Raw genomic sequence first — 20,968 nt, 5'->3', positions numbered from 1 at the left:
CAGCTGGTGGGCCTGCAGTTGAATTTTTCATTACGGGCATGTTTTATTTTGTGAGCAGAGACTCCCTGCCCCTGCAAGTAAACCCAAATGCTTTAAATTGGGCATATATTTTCCTGTTTGCCTCAGGCTTCATTACTCCTTAATGTTGAATTGGCTGTTTTGGGGTATACAGAATCTTTAAATTCACTCTCCCTGCACACTTAAAAAATGATCTTGTATTCTATAGTAATTATAACTTGTCTTTCCATTTGGGTTGGTATTTAGCTGCTTTCTTGTGTAAATCAGATGATTCCTTGTTATCATGTAAAGATAACAACAATTGTATAGTACTTTAGAGCATTATGAGGTGCTTTTATTTGAACAAGTTTTAAACTTTAGTTTCTTGGATTATCACAATAATCCTGTGGCTAGGAAGGTGGGTATTTTTCTCCTTATTATGTATAGGAGGTAATATATGGTGGTGGTAAAGATGATGGGTGCTGAAGGTAGATAATTTGAATTTGAATTTTATCTTTAATAATTGCTAGCCTAGTCTCAGCTAATAAACGCACTCAGCTTCCTAACCTATAGACTGGAGAGACCTGTTTTATAGGCGTATTAGTCCGTTATCACACTGCTATAAAGAAATACTTGAGAATGGGTGACTTATAAAGGAAAGAGATGTAATTGACTCACAGTTCCACATTGCTGGGTTGGCCTCAGGAAAGTTACAATCATGGCAGAAGGCAAAGGAGAAGCAGGTACTTTCTTCACAGGGTGGCAGGGCGGAGCGAATGCAAGCAGGGGAAATGCCAGACACTTATAAAATCATCAGATCTCATGAGACTCAGTCACTGTTATGAGAGCAGCATGGGGAAAATCACCCTTGTGATCCAATTACCTCCACCTGGTCCTGCCCTGGACATGTGGGGATTATGGAGATTACAATTCAAGATGAGCTTTCGGGTGTGGGTAAAGCCAAACCATATCAATAGGGTTGTATGAAAAATAAATAATTCCGGCAAAGCAATTAGAACACTACCTAGCACATAGTAAGTGCTTAATAAACCTTAACTACCAAAATATTAGCCTCATTAATAGAATCTGAAGAAATGGAAAAATAATTAAAAAGCATAAATGTCTCAATGTTCTGTTTTTTTTTTTTTCCCTCTTGAGAGGGAGAATACTTAAATTTTGGTGAATCTCATTTGTCTTTTCATACCCCTTTGAGGTAGTGAATAATAGATTACATCATTTCCATTTTGCAGGGAGTAGTTGAAGTCCAGCAATAAAAAAATACAGGCTTTGGAGTTAGACAGATGAGTTTCACATCTTGGCTTTCCACTTCTGGTTATATATCTTTAAACCCATTTTTCTCACTTCTATAATGGGGATGAGCAGAACATTGTTTGGAGATTTGAAGGAGATAATGCTCACAAAAGAACTAATGCAAGGTACTTAGTACACTTGCCACATACTGTCACTCAGTAAATGTGGCTGTTATTGCTGTTGAGGGGAGGTGACTTTTTACACTGGCCCAGGGTCAGAGTTAGGTGGGCACCCAGGTTCCATCATCTCTAACATAATGCTGAATGTACTGCTTCATCTGGGTATGTTGTTTTTCTGCATTTTAAATCCAAGTGTTTTGATCTTTTGGTTACTAATTTAATTTTAATGTACATATTATGGACACTGGCTCTGTGTGTCAGCAGACCATGAACAATGCCTATTGCATCAAAATCCTGAGTTTACCTCATGTCACAAGACAAAGTTAATGTTAGTGAATTCACATGACCAACAAGGAATATGACACTTGCAGAATCTGTCAGATGGTGTCTGGGCAGCTATTCCCAGAAACTGAAAGCAGCAGGTGTTTATTAATATTTACTATGTGTTTGGCATTGCATGAAGTAGGGGACACAAAAGAAACACCATATTATATTCATCTCTCACAAGAAACAGATGTGATAGAAACATGACACAATTAAGGAACAATAATAACACTGTGATTCAGCTCATATTAGTTAAATGGACTCCGGTCTACGTACTGAAGGACTCTCTCAGACTGGTAGATAAAAAGACAAGTAGCCCCACACTTAAAGCATATTCAGTACATGATAATAGAGTTATAAATAGGAAGTGCTGAGGAGGAGTTATATGGTGTGTGTGCATTTGGGTGTTGGTGCAAGTTCCAAAGCAAGGTGCTGCTTGGATTGTTGACTAGTTGGGAATGCTGGGGAGGAGTATTGAGTGAAGTGAATAGAAAATCTTATTTGCCAAGGCAGTGAGACGTGGAAGAGCCTAGGGAAGCAAAGAACAGCATGTGTTTAGTATCCCTGATGGCTAGAGCTTAGGGTTTACAGGAGGAGCGGTGGGAGAGCAGGCTAGAGGAGTACTCTAGGGTAAGTCCTTGAAGACCTTGTGTACCATGCTGAGGAGTATAAGCATTAAGGTGTTGACAACCAAGCAGGCAAGAGATGATTATATCAGTGTTTCTGAATAATTATTCCAGAAACATCATGTAGTCAAACAGAAGTAAGGGCCTGAATCAAAAACTGAATAGATGAATGAATGAATAGTAGTGTATTAGATGATACTAACTATAAATGTTGTAGGAGTTTAGAAAAAGAAGACACCATCATGGGAATAATATTCAAAGAATACTCCATGATGAAAAAAGATTTGAGCCGGGTGCGGTGGCTCACGCCTATAATCCCAGCACTTTGGGAGGCCGAGGCGGGTGGATCACAAGGTCAAGAGATCGAGACCATCCTGGTCACACGGTGAAACCCCGTCTCTACTAAAAAATACAAAAAATTAGCTGGGCATGGTGGCGCGTGCCTGTAATCCCAGCTACTCAGGAGGCTGAGGCAGGAGAATTGCCTGAACCCGGGAGGCGGAGGTTGCGGTGAGCCGAGATCGCGCCATTGCACTCCAGCCTGGGTAACAAGAGTGAAACTCCGTCTCAAAAAAAAAAAAAAAAAAAAGAAAAAATATTTGAGTGGTTAGCCCAGGGATTTATTGATAGCAGCTAGCCAATAAACTGGATATTGAACATAAGTACAATTTATATAGGAGAGAAGACAGGAAGTAATTCCAAGTTGCATAAACATGTGTGAAATGGTCAGAGAGACAAATCTAATTGGATAACAGTGGTAAATGATCCAATTTCAGATGCATATTGGTCCCAGATTTTGGAAGCCTTCAAAATGCCTGGTTGAGGAGTTTAGATTTATTTTTTAATCAATAGGAAGCCATTAAAGATTCTTAAACAGATATTTCAAGATTTTCAGTTTGGGTTAGAACTGTGTGCATCTATTGGATTGCTTCATCTTGGTTGGAGGAAGATGAGTCTGATGAGATAACACTAGTTCTGATTCTTACATTTAATGGAAATGCCAGAGAGACTTCACTACTTTTAGACAGAAAAATAAAGGTTAATGACCCCACTTTGGTTATGGGTAGACTATGGAATAGTTCACTGTTGGGAGACAAAGGAAGCTGAGGCAAAAATGAATGAATGCCCATATGAGATTTTCAGTGATACCAGTCTAAAGAGGGATAGGGTAAATAGAAAGATGGTAGAAACTGCTTGCTCTGTGGAGACTTTTAGGGATAGCAGAAACTTGGCGTGCACAGTCAATATTATTCCATACCCACAGCAGACATTGTTAATTGATTTTGGTATATTTTCCTATAGTCTGGAGGCCTTGTTAATGCAGTGCTCCAGGCAGGCTACTATTAATTGATCAGAGGTGGCAGTGGAATTCAAACCTACTTGTCAGGCCTGCAGTAAGAAATGAATGAGAAATGGGGTATGACTACTCACAGTACAAATCAATTTTTACCTTTCCAGGTGGAACTTGCAGAAATCTGTGCCAAGAGCGAGCGTTACATTGGCACTGAAGGAGGAGGCATGGACCAGTCTATATCATTTCTTGCAGAAGAAGGAACTGTAGGTGGCATTCCAAATAGAAGCCATTTGGAAATACCTAATGGGAAAATTTACATGCAGAGGAAGGCCTTGAGAGCCCCAGAATACTTTGTTATGGACAGCCTACTCTATTAAGCTCTATTGTAGGATATAATTTCCCAACTGCTTGTAACTCAAGGGTACCACCAGTTAACCTACTCTATTTCATATTGATTGCCTTCTCTTACGCTTCCAGAATGATACCTCCAATCTGTTTTTCTCATGTGTCTAGCTTTTTTCCCTCTTCTATTTTTCTTCATTGTTAAGATGAGCTTTCTCAATTCCCTAGTTATTGGAATCTCATTTCCCGCTCCCATCCTAAACCACTTCATCTCATGGCATTTTAAAAATATCATGTTGGTTTTAAACCCAAATCGTAGTTCTCTTACCACATATACTCACAGTCCCTCTTTTTATAATTTACTCTTTAGTATCATTTTTCTCTGTCAACATTTTTTGGGCTTCAGTGGTGGGAAAAAGAATGTTGACAGTAAGCCAGGAATGAATTCCTTAGCTGGATACTACTTCCCCTTGGCTATCAACTCCTTTAGGCAGAGCAGAGGTTTTTAGCTGTTGCCCATAGGCTGTTCATTTCCAAAATAGAGCAAACATTTCTTTAAAATCATTTCTTAGTTTTTCATCAGATTCCTACAGGCTTGGCTATTTTCCAAGAACACCTGGATTCCTTCTTATTAAGAATATTTGTTATTGATTCCCCTAAGCCAAAGACATGAGGCATAAGGAAATTTGTTTTAATACTAAGAAAATACTTTGGGTGTTTTGGATGAGACTCAGCAAGCAGACACGAGGGCAACAGTCCTGATGTTAATGTAAATTAGCTATAGAGTCTGAACACAGTCCAAGTTCTCTGGGCTTACAAAACACTTCACCATCTGACCCCTGCTTTACCCTTCCATCCTAACCTCTCAATACTTCTCACCCCTCAAACTGTAAGCTCCAGCCACATTTCCATGTCTATAGCTCCATTAACATCCCATGTTGTCTTTTGCCCCTGGACTTGCCTAAGCTGTTCCGTCTTCTTGACATGCTTTTTGAAAGAAACCTTCTGTCTGCCCTACTTTTACTCATCTTTTAGGACTTAGTTTAGATTTTTCTTTTTCAACTGAGTGGAGCCTACACCAGGCTGTATCTGATTGGATGCTTCAGCTATGTGTCCATATAGCATCTGTGCTTTGCTACCATTGTAACACAACTTGGAAATGTATTTGTCTGTTTACTAGACTGTCTTTCCCACTTGACTGTAGGCTCTATGAGAGGAGTGACAGTGTCTGTCCTGTTCACTGTTGTATTTCCAGTGCCTAGTACATGCCTGGAGGTCAATAAGTAATATTTGAATGAATGAATGCATTTTTGACCAAACGTTTTGCTAAGATAAATACATAAATACTTGAACATTTTCTGAATTCTAATAAATTATATTTCTCCTTTCATTTTTCTTCTAACAGGCCAAGTTGATAGAATTTAGTCCTCTGAGGGCAACTAATGTGAATCTCCCAAGTGGAGCAGTGTTTGTGATTGCCAACAGTTGTGTGGAGATGAATAAGGCAGCAACTTCCCATTTCAATATCAGGGTGATGGAGTGTCGGCTGGCTGCAAAGGTATGAACTTGGCAAGTTAGTGAAACTTGAACTAGGGTTTTTCTTGTCTTCATTTTCATTGCTCTCTATTACTTTATGTCTTTCTCCAAATTTTAGGGCATCATTCTGCTGCAGCAGCATTCCAGCTGAAGGTCGTTGGGTACAGAGCAATCTGATTTCCAACACAGGAGACAGATGAACCAGTTGTCTTCTGGGGTGGCACTGGGAAGAAAATGACGGCTTATATATGTGAAGCACAGGCTGTGGGTTAGGATCTGTGGGTGGAGAAAGATAGTTGGTGACAATTAACGGGAAGTGACCACAACTGGTCTTGTTTCCTCAAAAAAAGTGATGGCAGCGTCACCCTTCCTGGTCCTCTAAGATGTAGTTTTTGTATTGGGCTATCACTGGTTACTCCAATAATACAGGATTGGTACAGTCCCCCCCGCAGCCAGTACCCAGAAAGATGATTTTCATATGTCTACTAGGGAAACATAAACCAGCAGGTAGTCTTGGAAGTCTCTGTTTAGAAAACTCTCACAGATAAACTTAAATTTAGGTAGTATCCATTGAGTTGCTATTTGCAGTTCTAGCAGCGGCAAGATATACAAAGGAGCATAAGACATAGCACTAGAGAGAATGGACAGTAGAGCTGAGAGTTCAAGTTGAGGGATTATGAAACAGGAAATGGTTAATATGTAATCAGATAGTAAGTAAACCAGTGATCCAAAAAGTGACATAGGAATTAGATGATATAAAGGATCCAGAATAGCTCATAATATGACTAAAAAGTTGGAGTGAGGACTGAGGCTGGAGGCTAGGAAGTGGATTCTGCGTCAGGAGCTCCACTGTGCTTTCTTCCACTCTTGCTTTGATCTCCTGATGGATACTGATTGATATCACCTAAGACTCATGATAAGCAACCTTCACCATTTCCTAAATACAGCCTGGAATCCATTTTCTCAGTAGTAATAATTTCAGGCCTTCTTTATGTCTCTCAAACACCCATTACTTGATTCAGCCTGACTAACTTCCAAAAGTGGTATTTCCTGTTGGAAATAGATGTAATTAGAGACTTTGGCTTCCTGCTATTATATCTGCATGTCTCCCTCTATCTGCATTTCCTGTCAAAGCCAGCCCTTCCATGTGTGGTTGCAGGGAACTCACTCCATCTTTAGCCTGTTCCTCACCTCTGTTTCTTTACTAAATCCTTTCTATCAAACTCCACATATTCTAGTATTTTTTTAATTAGAAAAGTGTACTCTAAGTCTCACAACTTTCTCCAACTACTATTTATATTTCTACTTTTCCTTCTCTTCACAGTTAAACTTCTCAAAAATTGCTTTATATATATATTATCTTTACTCCTCTACCTCCCTATTATTCCTTAATTTACTAAACTTTCACTTCTGCCACAATATTAAAATTGTTCTTTCTTAGACCACTAAAGATTTTTTTCATTGGTAAATCCAGTAGACTCTTTTCTTTTTCTTTTCTTTTTTTTTTTTTTTTTCTGGGACAGAGTCTTGCTCTGTCGTGAGGCTGGAGTGTAGTGGTACAATCTCAGCTCACTGCAACTGCCACCTCCCAGGTTCAAGTGATTCCCCTGCCTCAGCCTCCTGAGTAGCTAGGGCTACAGGCATGTGCCACCATGCCCAGCTAATATTTTGTATTTTAGTAGAGACGGGGTTTCATCATGTTGGCTAGGATGGTCTCGATCTCCTGATCTCGTGATCCACCTGCTTCGGCCTCCCATAGTGCTGGGATTACTGGTGTGAGCCACTGCACCTGGCCTGGTGGACCCTTTTCAGTCTTCATCTTATTTCTCATTGTTATTTCTTATATTTCAACAGAGTTAACCAGTCTTACCCTCTTGAAACATTCTCTTCCTTTGGTTTCCAGTATACTTCACTTCCTGTTTTTTTTTTCCCCTCTTATATTTTTGTTGCTATTTCTTTTTGGTTTTAACCATCTCCCTTTCTATACCCAACTCCCACCCTGCTTCAGGCAGGGATGAAGGGATGGCAGGAATTCACTCCTCCCACAGATCTTTAAATGTTGGTGTTCTTCAAGGCCTTGGCTTTGGTCTTCTTCTTTTTTCTTGTAGTCTTTCTTCTGTTGGCCCCATGCCCTCTCACAGCTTCAACTTCCATCTCTATGATGATGATTTCCTAATAGACATCTTCAACTAAGGCTTTCTTGGCTGAGCTCCAAACCTCTGAATCCAATGCCTTACTGACCATTTCTACTTGAGTGAATCATAGACCTCTCAAACTGAGCATCTTGAAATTGAACTCAGTCTTTCACAGACCTTATATTTTTCCATTGGTCCCATCATCATTTATTGACTCTCACATTAGCCTTCTCACTGTTTCTTAAATTCATGCTCATCTCTTTCACAATCATTTTTAAATAACAGCATGATGCTTTAGAAATTTAAATCTGATCAATTTAAATTCCCCTGCTTAGCATCTTTCAAAAGCTTCCTATTTCATTGGAATAAAGTAAAAAGTCCATATCGTCACCTGGAGAGCCACCATATCTGAGACCTGTGCACTTCATCCCTTAGCATTACCAGTTATCCTCGCACTCCAGCCATGAGACTCATTCTCATTTCAGAGACTTTGCACCTGCCCACCACACTCTTCCTTTAGCCCTCTTTGAAGTCAGTTTAAATGTCCCTCAAGGAAGCCTTCCCTGACTTCTTTACTCCTAGGCTAAGGTAGAGCCCCCTTTGTATTTTGAAGCACTTCATTTTCCAGTTATGGCACTTACCACAATCACTTATTTAATGTCTGTCTCTTCTTTCAGATTTAGTTTTACCTGAGAGCTGAGGCTGTGTCCGTCTTATTAACTCTTATATCCCTAATGCTTGACATGGTGCTTAAGCTGAAGAGGCACAGGATAAACATTTGTTGATAAATGACTACTCCCTGTATCACCTGCTCTGTACTTTATTTTGCACAATTTCCCAGTTTTTAAAAAATACCTATTGTATTCTCAGCACTGGCCTAGATCCTGTGGAGGTGTGTAAAGTGTAGTTTTCCCTTCTTACTGACTTAGTACTTCTCTTACTCCTATCCTCTGAGGTTGGGAAATACAGGAAATTAGAGATATACTGAGCCAGGAAAATAAAAGCTTTCTGTTTCTGGAATATTTGGGAGTTATACATTTTTTTTGAAAAATTATTATTTCAATGTTCTAAATTTTTAATTTACTTATTAAAATAATATCTAAAAAATGTAATAGAAGTGCTTTAACATTGAACTCTTCATAGTATCTGATCAGTGCATATGTGCAGAGAAATAGTGCCGTAAACTTTTCAATATCAAGGGTTCAATGAACTTTTTTTCTTTTAGGACACACTTCCTTTGTCAGGAAATGGAAGAAATTCGTGTCTTATTTGTTTGAGGACTTAGTCTTGTTGACCTTTTATCTTGAGGTTGATGAGTAAGTGTTGCCTTCCTAAGGAGACCTCAAACATACACAAGATTGTTTTCAAAGTTTTATCACGAAATTAGGTATCATCTACCAAATCCATACGTGAGCTGAAATAAGTATTAGACATGTAAAATCAGTTCAGGTAGTGACTGCTCTCCTAAAGATACAAGAAGAAAATGAGGGATAAATTGTAGTGCTGAGTCTCTGTAGCAAAAGTTACTGGGATGTGGGAATGCTTTTTGAGAGTTAACCAGAAAAAGGGCATCTCTTTGGAAGCAGTGGTAGCTGAAGATCTTAATCCACTGTAGAACCTCCTGTTCTTGAGGATGTTTTCTCAGTTTAACTGCATAACCCCATATGCATTTTAGAGGTACTTTGGTCAGCAAAATTGGCATCTGAATTCGGCTTTTTGCCACACACTCCTCCCAATTGACGTAGATAAACACATTGTTTTAAATACTCTGAATTTTTCTCTTTTAAAATGTAGAAGAAAGAAAAATGAAAGACTTTATCAAGATGGAAAATGTTTTCTAAATCATGTTGCTACAAATCACTAAAATCCAAGGTTTTGTACAAAAAGGAAATGAAGATAAAACTGCTAATGTGTGCTTTATTCAGAGCTGTTGATATTAGGAATATGCTTTTGCTTAGGAATACAGACTGGAATTCTACTAAGCATATTTTCTTTGCAATATGGTTCTATTCTTCCATCTCTGGCAACATATGAATAAATATAATTTTTGTTTAAAAATGGTCTCATTGAATAAAGAAATAAACTCTCATGTAAAAAGGCTAAAAAAAGCTTATCTCAATTTGAAGAAACTTTCTGTTGTCCAACAATAATAATGAAGTGTCAGTTGAAGAATGGCTAATCAAGATAGTTTTGAAAGTGAGACTGATTAGCTAGGTCTCCATATGGCAAAGTTGTAATAAATAACATTTATTTTTCCTTTCCTCCTATTTTTCTCAGGTCCTTTTTTGAAAATGAGTACCTTTTTTTTTTTTTTTAAAAAAAAAATCAAGTTAACACACAGAAGTATACTAAGTCAATAAATACAATTTTTGTTTTGCATTAATGCTAGAAATTTCTTCTATTCTCAAGTTCTTTCTCAACTTGTTTCTGTCTCTGTCTCTTTCTCTCCACAAGCTTTCAAAAACTATTGATGCAGATTCATAAAATGTCAGAGCCTTGTAAAGCATTTGACTAAAATGAAAGATATTTCAAAGCAAACTCTTACAGAGATTTATAATTATTACTTGTATAAATATTTTTAATGAGGCACATTTTTATGTTACAGTGGCCAGGGATCTTTAGTAAGTGCAAAACTTTTCATATTTCATATACTTAGGGGCTTAAATGTTTCCAGAAGTGCTTTCCTTATACAGTATCCCTTAGTTATATTGAAGAACAAAATGTGTGATGCCCATAAGTATTATGGGATGTAAAGTAGGGGAGAGAAATTATACTGTTGCTTTTTCCACACCCTAGCTCTTGTGGCAACATGAGAAGCAGTGAAGGAGAGAGTTTCATATGATCCTTTGACACTTCAAGGAAAATTTACAGTGATTCTTTACAGGGCCTGTCTGGTCAGGGGCCATCAGTAACCCAGTTTTTCAGCTCCTGTCACTTAGTGGTCAGTAAGAAACTTATTCTTTGTCTGGTGATAGAATGTGAGGAGAAGTTGGCATAATATTTTTAGGGTTTTGGCAGTTTCTTTGAATTTGAGCAGAGAAAACCTAAATACCCAAGAATGTGGCCAATTTCACTCAGCCAGTTGATTCAGTAGCACATACTCTGCCAAGACTCTAGCATGGAGTATTTAGGGAATGGTTAGTCCAAGCTGCCTGGAAGAGGACATACATACTGGGGAATAAGGGTGATGTGTTTAGTGAAACCAGATTGTGGCAGGACCTTCAGTGCTATGCTCAGGCTTACCAGGCTCAGCTGTGAAAGCAGAGGTTGTCAGCAAGGTATTTTAGAAATATTAATATGGCATTAGGAACTTTTGCCTTGGCTGAAGAGAGGTAGGTGCTAAAGTATCAATGAGGATGGGATTAAAAGGGAGAGATATGAGAAGAGCTCTGACTGGACCTAGTAAGGGTTGGGTACAAGCTCTCTAAGATTGGATTTTTGTTTTCCCTCTGGCATATACCTCATTACTTTGAGGAAGTTTTCCTTGACTACCTCCTGGCCTCAGTTAGGTTAAACATTCTTTTATTTATTCTTATCATATCGTGTATTTTTCTATTACAGCAGTTTATTACAACTGGATTAAGTTCTTTATGTTGAACATAGTTTTAATTTAACCTCTGTCTTTTCTGGTGGATGGTGAGCTGCACGTGGTCAGGAACCACACGTGCCTTACTCACTGCTGTTTGCCTGGAGCCTGGGAAGTGACAGCCATTCAGTAAACACTCATTGTGAACAGATGCACATGAATGAAGGAAACGAAGAAAAAGTGCTGAGTCAATAAGGGCTGAAGCTTCAAGGTGCAATGGCTGGTGAAAAGCATGGTGCTGCCATTGATAGGTTTTGAGAAGGTAGGATGGACTTGAAGGTGCCTAAAAAGTAGATGATGAGAACTCTTCATGAATATCTTAGCCCTTTCTCTACCATACCCTCTTATTAGAAGACTCAGTGAGTCTCAGACCAAGAGCAGAGGGCTTAGTAGTTTTGTTTGTGTCTGGGACAACCTGAAAGTGCTAGGGAGTTAGTATCTTTGAGAGCCGCCTCCACCAATGCTTACTGGGAGTTACTGGGTAAATACTTTGGCTTTCTTGCCCAAGGTAGAACATGACTGAACTTTATACAGGCTCCGGAGAACCTGTAATTTGAAGCTGCGCAGGCCCAGCCTCACCTGCCAATATCAGTATACCTCATATTGGCTTCTCTTCCTGTCTCACTTTCCATTCCTCTGTTAATGCTTCTTAGGATCACCTTCTCCTCAAATTCCTACCCTTAAATTTTTGTCACAGGACCTGCCTATGAGAGAAACCAACCTAAAACAGAGTTTTATCACAATTTATCAGTGCCTTTTTCCATGACTGTGGACAAAGCACTTGTTGCCTGCTTTCTTGTCCACAGAGCATGGAACAGAGCTCAGGAACCTCCCAAAAGTGGTATCTGATATGAATACTTAATGTTTACCATCATGAAAAGAAAATGGTGAATGTGGAGAAAGAACTGCCTTCTCTTATTTCCCCACCCTACTACTGAGTAAGGAAATTGTGACAAAATAATTCATAGCCCTGACTCAGCCCTGCTTCACAAATGGAGGCCAGTCACGTGGGCCACAAGTACCTTCATGAAGCTCTGTCATTGAGCAATGGTGATCTTATCCACCCATTTCCTTCATCTGCAAGCCATCTTTCTGTTTTCCAAGCCAAATTTCAAAGGGCTTAAGAGGCTTTTGTATTTGACTCCCTCAATGTAGGAAAATTCAGCAGCTCATGGGCTGTGCAGCTGTCATTGAAGACATATGGTAGATTTCATCCTTAATTGAAATACACACCAAATTGGCTGTGTGGATCCTCCAGCTGAGGGCTCACTGGACAACTGGTCTCACAGCACAGTGGGATATTACTGGAGTGAATGTGAACTGTATGTTAGTGCCTCAGTCTGCAGAAGAGCACATCGGGAGGGCTGCCTTTGAAAACCGAACCTTGTGAGTTGCAGCCATCCCTTGCAGACTTTCTCCCCACACATCACTGGCCCAGTGTTTTTGGATCAAGTCTCTGGGAAAATGTGACTGTTAAAAAAAGAATGGGAATTTGGAGATCATTGTTGACTGAAACCTTCTTAAAAGAGCCCACTGTCATCTCTTGGGGGCAATTCTCTGATTTTTTTTTTTTGGAAGGAACCTATTTATGAAAGTGTTTTAAAATTACTGGAATGTTCACTTCTAGCACAGATCTAGGTTTGTGTTTTGAAATGCATTTCTAAGACTTGATCAGTGATTTGAACTCATAGGGCTAACATGATATAGTTATCATCCATACCTCATTGCGAATGTGGCCTAGGGGAAGCATGAAAGAGTTATAAGACCTGGATTTGGTTTTAAATTCTTTTATTAACTAGTTGAGTGGCTTTGTTTTTGTTTTGTTTTGTTTTGTTTTGAGATAGTCTCACTCCATCACCCAGGCCATAGTGCAGTGGCATGATCTCTGCTCACTGCAAACTCTGCCTCTTGGATTCAAGTAATTTTCATTTCTCAGCCTCCTGAGTAGCTGTGACAACAGGTGTGCATCACCATGCCCAGCTAATTTTTGCATTTTTAGTAGAGATGAGGTTTCGCCACGTTGGCCAGGCTGGCCTCGAACTCATGATCTCAAGTGATCTGTCCACCTCAGACTCCCAAAGTGCTGGGATTAATGAGGCTACCACACCTAGCCTTGTTAAGTGACTTTGGACAAGTCCCTTACTATTATTATTATTATTTTGGAGATGGAGTTTTGCTCTTGTCGCCTAGAATGGAGTGCAATGGTGTGATCTCAGCTCACTGCAACCTCTGCCTCCCAGGTTCAAGCAATTTTCCTGCCTCAGCCTCCCAAGTAGGTGGGATTAGAGGCATGTGCCACTACACTTGGTTAAGTTTTGTATTATTAGTAGAGACAGGGTTTCATCACATTGGCTAGGCTGGTTTCAAACTCCTGACTTCAACTGATCCCCACCTCTGCCTCCCAAAGTGCTGGGATTACCGGCTTGAGCCACCGCATCCAGCCACCTATTATTTTTTAAATATAGTAATAATATCTCTCTCACAGGGTTGTTGGAGATTATAAGAAATATGAGGTATATTTTTGTTAGGTTCATTGCTTATCTCATTTGGATTCTGGATATGTGTTGCCAGAAAGCATCACTGTAGGAGATCATTGACTTCAGCTCTTTTTTTCATATAAAATTAATATATATTTATTCTTTTGTATTATGTATATCTTTATGAATTTTCTTAATTTATTTTTAGAATACATTAGAATACAGAACATGAATGAATGAATGAATGAAATGAAGTTGATAGTCTATGGACCTATCAACCCAGTACTGCAAATAAACATGAACTAAATGTGCTAAGAAAACAGATCAGAAGAAAAGTCTTAGCTCATGTTTTTTTAAAATTATTATTTTTCATTTTTTAAAAAATGACACCATGTTCCATGAAATAATTGAACAGAAAATTGTAGTTCTACTGTTTCATTTCCCAGTTCTGCCTTGAAATCATTAACTCATTTCAAATATATGAACCAGGGTTTTAAAAAGAGGATTAATTAATATAAGAAGTTATGTTACTAACATTCTTCAGAAGTCAGTGGCCGTAACCAGAGTACAATAGTCTTTTGGTAAACCCTGCTTCCTGTCGAAAAGAAATATAATCAAATCATCAGCATAATGGAAGAGTAAATCATTTCCTTGAAGACTGATTTCCCTTTCTCTTGTTTGTTACTTTTTGCTGTATAAACTGCACCTTCTGTCCTCATACCCAGGTAATTAATATTGTAGACCTCAGGATGAGAGAAATCTTTACTGTTTTGATTGCCACCTGCTCTGATACTGTTTAGGGAGAATGACAGAAATATATTCTAGATTGGGGTTCCCATGGGTAGTTACAGATTTGGTTTGTATTTAACCCTCTCCATCAGATTGAGGAGGTGCCTCAGGGTGCAGTTAGAAGCCAAACTCTTTTTCTTGAGGGTAGAGAAACATACAGTTCTACTACCACCAGTGACCTAATGAAGTGCTTCACATAAGGTTACCAATGAGGTTTTAATTTCAAATTTAGGACTTTCCCCTAAATGCCCACATACTGAAATTCATTAGCCATTTTCAAAGAGGCATAGAGTTAACAGGAAGTACCCTAATTGGATATACAGTATCATCTCAGGATCCAGGTCACATGAGATTTAAGTAGTTTTCTTTTGACTTCCTAGAGAGGGATGCAGTAGGCATGAACTGAATAGGGATAAAAGAATAAAATTATTCAAAGAGATAGTCCTGAGGGAAAGTGATGACAGGCCAAAAAAATAAAATAGTGAAGGATTAGTGTGTGTGTGTGTGTGTGTGTGTGTGTTTCAGACAAATACTTAACTAGTCTGTGAGTGTCATACAAATATGTTTAATTCCAGGCATCTGATGCCAGTATGCACTTCCAAGTAATGGTGGGAAATTTGGATGGGTTTAATGGAAAAAAAAAAAACAGCTTAAAGTTGAATATGGCTAATGAAAATAGTACATTTCAAATTCTGAAATGAAAACTGACCATTATCTTCTTGGTTTGCATTTGCAGCTCCTGGCCAAATACAAAAGCTTGCAATGGGACAAAGTACTGCAGTTGGAGGAGGTGCAGGCTAAACTAGGGATTAGTCTAGAAGAAATGCTGTTGGTCACAGAGGATGCCCTTCATCCTGAACCCTATAGCCCCGAGGAGATCTGCAGGTGTCTGGGAATTACCCTGGAGGAACTCCGAACCCAAATCCTGAGTCCAAACACTCACGATGGTGAGCTGGCTGGCGAAAGTAACATACAGGTTATTCCCTCACTCACAGCTGGAAGGCTTCAACTTCTCCACTGATTTTAAAGCATACTTAAGGGAATCTGGAGACTGTGTTTTGGTAAACTTAATTATTTAGAATCTTAGCTTCATAAATGTGTTCATTCATTCATTCATTCATTCATCAATATGCTGGTTAGGCAAGGGTGAATGAGACATGATTTTTGTCTTTTAGGGACTTGTAATTCAATAAGCTTCTCTTTTTTATCTTTTCTTTTCCTTATACATTTTTTTTTTCTGGTTATTATGCTACTTGTATGAAAAAATGGTCTAGGTTAGTAAACTCTAACGCTGTGAAACGATACTCAGAACACTATAAAGTCTTCACTTCTTAGGTTCAAATTTGTGGCCCACTTTACCGTGGAAGCTTATTTCTTTTTGTGGTGTGCTTTCAATTTTATTTTTATGCCAATCAAATCAGAAACTGAGATGAAGGACAGGTAAATGTTGCAGGCATAGGATGGAGTCTTGGACTGGCTATTCTTCTTAGAGTGAAGGTTATCTATTTGTGAGAAATCAGTACCGGGAGCAAGGACATCTAGTTAAGATTCAGTTACTCTTAGGGTAGGGTTATGGTAGGTGAGTAGGAGATTAACACAAAGATCAGCCTCAGGGCCCCAATTCTGGCTCATCCAATTCAGTTCCACAACTGGTTGTTGACTTGCTACTGTGGATTTACCTACAGAGTAATGTCTTAAAGGCTACAAGTATTGAAAACTTTGGGATAAGATAAGGGAGTCATTTGGAAGCAGGGACTGGGTTTTGGTTTCTAACACTGTCAATCCAATTTAATTTGATGAAGCTTGATAGAGTCGTTAGAACCAGAATAAACAAACTATGGCCTACTGGCCAAATCTGACCTGCCATCTGTTTGTGTAAAATAAACTTTTTCTAGAACATGGCCATGTATTGGCTATGGCTGCCTTTGCACTATAAGAGTTGAGTAGTTGTGACAGAGACTGAATAGCCCACAAAACTGAAATACTTACTATCTGGCCCTTTGCAGAAAAAGTTTGCTGGCTCTCATTCTAGAAAGGCAGTAGACTGAAGTTTACCTTGGTTTTGCCATGAAAATAGGCATAACAGGAATGTGTCTCTTATATGACTAATCTGTGTATTGTGCTAAGAATAATGCTAAGTAGTGGAGGTACTAATATGAGTGATGAGTGTGGTGATAGAGTTGTACTTGGGTCTAGGGAAACCAGAAAAAAAGAAATCAAAGACAGCTTAAGGCCAGGTGCAGGGGATCAAGCCTGTAATTCCAGCACTTTGGGAGGCCAAAGTGGGTGGATCACTTGAGGCCAGGAGTTCAAGACCAGCCTGGCCAACACAGCAAAACCCCATCTCTGTTAGAAATACAAAAATTAGCTGGGCATGGTGGCAAGCACCTGTAATTCCATCTACTCAGGTGGCTGAGGCAAGAGGATTTCTTGAATCCAGGAGATGAAGGTTGCAGTGAGCTGACATTGTGCCACTCTACTCCAGCTTGGGTGCAGGGAGAGACCCAGTCCCTAAAAAAACAAAAGCCAGCTTAACTAAGGAGATAGCAACCAGCCAAAAGTTAAATAATAAATAGATATTTCCTAGGTAGGCAAACAGTCAGAAAGAATTCCAGGCAGACAAAACAGTAGATATAGAGGCAGAAAGAAGTGAGAGAAGATTTTATGTCCAGAGAACTACAGTTAGTTGAGTATTTCTTGAAAATAATGTTGAGAATGATATGGTAATAGGCCAAGGTTGTAGATAGACCCAAATCACCAAAGGCCTTGTTGAATAATTTTTGTGGTGTGTTTTATAGGTAATGTGAGAGGTAATAAATATTTATTGAATGAAGAAGATGGGCAGGGTATTGGATAGGGAGAGCTAGGGGAATAGCCTTTATCCTTTGACCTAAGATACTGATTTCTTTCTTTCTTTCTTTTTTTTTTTGAGGCAGAGTTTTGCTCTTGTTACCCAGGCTGGAGTGCAATGGCATGATCTCGGCTCACCGCAACCTCCGCCTCCTGGGTTCAGGCAATTCTCCTGCCTCAGCCTCCTGAGTAGCTGGGATTACAGACACGCACCACCATGCCCAGCTACTTTTTTGTATTTTTAGTAGAGATGGGGTTTCACCATGTTGACCAGGATGGTCTCGATCTCTTGACCTGGTGATCCACCCACCTTGGCCTCCCAAACTGCTGAGATTACAGGCTTGAGCCACCATGCCTGGCCGATACTGATTTCTTTAACAAATATGTATTGACTTCTGTGGACTAGAAATTGTGCTAGATGCTGGGATACAAAGATAAGCAGGACACAGTCTCTACTTTATGGTGACTTTGTGTCTAATTGGGGGAGAGTGCCATACAACCATCACAATAAATAATACCTGCTGTAACAAAGGTATTTATCAAGAACCCTAAGAGTATGGAAGGAAAAGTGGCTCAGATCCTGTAGATGGTGGTTCAATTTTGAGCTGGATCCTTAGAGAAAGTTATTAATTTCCTAGACTAAGAGAAATGACCAGCCATTCCAGGCAGAGAGTAGAGCTTGAATGAAGACAAAGTAGCACAAAGACTGGAGTACTGGAGAACATGTGCCAAGAGGTATTGTGTGCAGTAGGAGTGGGAGGACAAAAAGACTGCTTAAAAGGATGCCAATGGGGAAACTATTGATCTATACACTGAATGAGAAGAGCCGGAAGTAGGGTAAATGACTAAACTGGTAGATTCTCAAGACTGTAAAATAGAATTCAGTTGGAATTGGCAATTGCTGATATATAAGGAGTGAAGGGAAGAAGGAAGAAAGGAAGGAAAGAAGAAAAGAAATATAAGGTAATTAAGTCCAAGGAATGGATAACTGGGAAAGTAAGGAAATTATAGTATCTAAGTGTTTTTGGCAGTAAGATGACAAGCTCATTTCTCTCTCTCGCTCTCTCAATAGATTATCTATCTATCTATCTATCTATCTATCTATCTATCTATCTATCAATCATTGAATTTGTCTGGTGTGATAGCAAGGTATCTAGAGATGTAAAATAGATAAAGATCCAAATGACAGAGTAATTCGATTTGGGGTTATTGTTGAAAAGGTGACGAAATCTTAATAGACACTGAAAATGTTGACTGTCAAATGATCTAAAAACAGTCTTTTCATAGTGTCACTTCTTAGTTCAGAAACCTTCAGAGGCCCACCATTACCTAATGGACTGAACTCTTCTAGTCCTGTCTTAACTATGTTCTATCCTTTGTCCCTTTTGAGCTCATACATTCTGATGTGGACAGTGTTGCCTTGGTTGGGCCATTCTGCTTACTAATTGGAAACAGTCTTCCCTCTGGGCTTTTAATCCTAAACACCTCTGTGCTTTTATAAATGGATTTTCTCCCTTTTCTGAAATGTAGTTCCTACCTGTCTTAATATAATTCTTATCTTTTGCTTATACTTCTTAATCCACAACCTATTCTCTTTCTCTGTATCCTTCTTTCTTTCTGCATATGCCTGTCTTTTCTTCCCTTCTTTTACAATTTTTGGAATAAGTAAATTTCCCAGAATGCTTTGGAAAATACAAAGGGTAATTTGCTTGGCATACAAAATGTGTTGCTCTTTCTCTGTCTCTCTTTCTATGTATATATGCATAAGCTTGATCCCCTGAAGAATGACGACTTCAAGGTTTTTGTAAAAATAATGCATGCTTCTTCTTATCTCTTTTTTTCCAGAACTTTTATTTATTTTCTTTTTCAACTTTAATTTTAGGTTCAGGGCATAGACATGTAGGTTTGTTACATATGTAAATTGCATGTTTCTGGGGTTTGGTGTACAAATGATTTTGTCACCTAGTGAGCATAGTACCCAAAGGGTAGTTTTATGACTCTCACTCTCCTCCAAGCCTCCATCCTCAAGTAGGGTGTTTTTCTCCTCTTTGTCACCATATGTACTCAATGTTTACCTCCCATTTACAATTGATAGTGTTCCAATATATGGCATTTTGGTTTCTGAACCTGCATTAATTTGTTTAGGATAAAGTCCTCCACTGGCATCCATGTTGCTGCACAGGACATGATTTCATTCTTTTTAATGGCAGCATAGTATTCCACAGTGTATTTGCATCACATTTTCTTTATCCAGTCCACCATTGGGCATCTAGTTTGATTCATGTCTTTCCTATTGTGAATAGTGCTGCAGTGAATATGTAAATGCATGTGTCTTTTTGGTAGAATGATTTATATTCAATTTGAGTATATACCCAGTAATGGGATTGCTGAGTTGTAGTTCTGTTTTGAGTTCTTTGAGAAATCTCTAAACTACTTTCCACAGTGACTGAATAATTTACATTCTCACCAGCAGTATATACTCATTCCCTTTTCTTGGCAAACTTGGCAACATCTGTTATGGCTTTTTAGTAATAGCCATTCTGACTGACAGGAGATGATATCTCATTATGGTTTTGATTTGCATTTCTATAATGATTAATGATATTGAGCATTTCTTCAATAGGCTTGTTGGCCACATCTGTGTCTTCTTTTGGGAAGTATCTGTCTGTGCCTTTGCCCATTTTTAAATGGAGTTGTTTTTTGCTTGATTTGTTTACATTTTTCATAGATTCTGGATATTAGACATTTGTAAGATGCACAGTTTGCAGAAGTTTTGTCCTATTGTGTAGGTTGTCTGTTTACTCTGGTGACAGTTTCTTTTGCTGTACAGAAGCTCTTTAGTTTAGATCTCAGTAGTCAAATTTTGTTTTGGTTGCAATTGCTTTTGAAGATTTCATTGCAAGATCTTTGTCAGGATTTATATTCAGAACTGCATGTACTGGGTTTTTTTTTTCTAAGATTTTTATAGTTTTAAGTCTTACATTTAAGTTTTTAATCTATCTTGAGTTGATTTTTTTATATGGCAAAAGGAAGGGGTCCAGTTAAAATTTTCTGTGTATGAATAGCCAGCTATCTCAGTACCATTTATTGAATAGGGAGTCATTTTTCCATAGCTTATTTTTGTTGACCTTGTCAAAGATCAGATGGCTGTGGGTGTATGGATTTGTTTCTGAGTTTTCTATTCTGTTGCATCAGTCTACACATCTGTTGTTTTATGAGTACTATGCTGTTTTGGTTACTGTAGCCTTGTAGGATAGTTTAAAGTTGGGTGGTATAATGGCTCCAGCTTTGTTCTTTTTCCTTGGGATTGCTGTAGCTACTTGGGCCCTTTTTTGGTTGAATTTTAGAATTTTTTTTTTCTAATTCTGTGAGAAATGAAATTGGTAGTTTGATAGGAAAAGCACTGAATCTAAATTGCTTGGGGTAGTATGGCCATTTTTATAATATTGATTCTTCTAACCCATGACCATGGAATGTTTTCCCATTTGTTTGCATTGTCTCTCATTTCTTTCAGCTATGTTTTGTAATTCTTATTGTAGAAATCTTTCACCTCCTTGGTTAGCTATATTCCTAAGTATTTAA

At 38.6% G+C, this 20,968-nt stretch overlaps 2 protein-coding genes across 8 annotated transcripts in view; one reads left to right on the top strand and one right to left on the bottom strand.

Moving 5' to 3' along the window:
• Positions 1 to 20,968, bottom strand: part of FAM227B (family with sequence similarity 227 member B) — a 349,113-nt gene that overhangs the window by 62,954 nt on the left and 265,191 nt on the right. Inside the window, exon 13 of one of the 3 annotated variants that reach the window (XM_074393631.1) lies at positions 5,565 to 5,825. The exons of 1 other annotated variant lie outside the window; for it this stretch is intronic. In XM_074393631.1, the coding sequence (XP_074249732.1) occupies positions 5,664 to 5,825 (162 nt within the window). In that variant the 3' untranslated portion in view covers positions 5,565 to 5,663. Of the gene's footprint in view, positions 1 to 5,564; positions 5,826 to 20,968 lie in introns of those variants that run through there. One more of the 3 variants, XM_074393633.1, reaches the window with a different exon arrangement.
• The window catches only part of GALK2 (galactokinase 2), a 114,857-nt gene that overhangs the window by 67,744 nt on the left and 26,145 nt on the right, over positions 1 to 20,968 (top strand). For all 5 annotated transcript variants that reach the window (XM_003928873.4, XM_074393629.1, XM_074393626.1 and 2 more), the window contains 3 exons: positions 3,836 to 3,934; positions 5,419 to 5,571; positions 15,273 to 15,483. In XM_003928873.4, coding sequence (XP_003928922.1) covers positions 3,836 to 3,934; positions 5,419 to 5,571; positions 15,273 to 15,483 — 463 coding nt within the window. The remainder of the gene's footprint in view (positions 1 to 3,835; positions 3,935 to 5,418; positions 5,572 to 15,272; positions 15,484 to 20,968) is intronic.

Source organism: Saimiri boliviensis, chromosome 2 (genome assembly GCF_048565385.1).
Source record: "Saimiri boliviensis isolate mSaiBol1 chromosome 2, mSaiBol1.pri, whole genome shotgun sequence".
Classification (NCBI taxonomy): Eukaryota; Metazoa; Chordata; class Mammalia; order Primates; family Cebidae; genus Saimiri; species Saimiri boliviensis.
The sequence above is the reverse complement of the archived record's forward strand: the minus strand, read 5'-3'. Positions and strand labels throughout refer to the sequence as shown.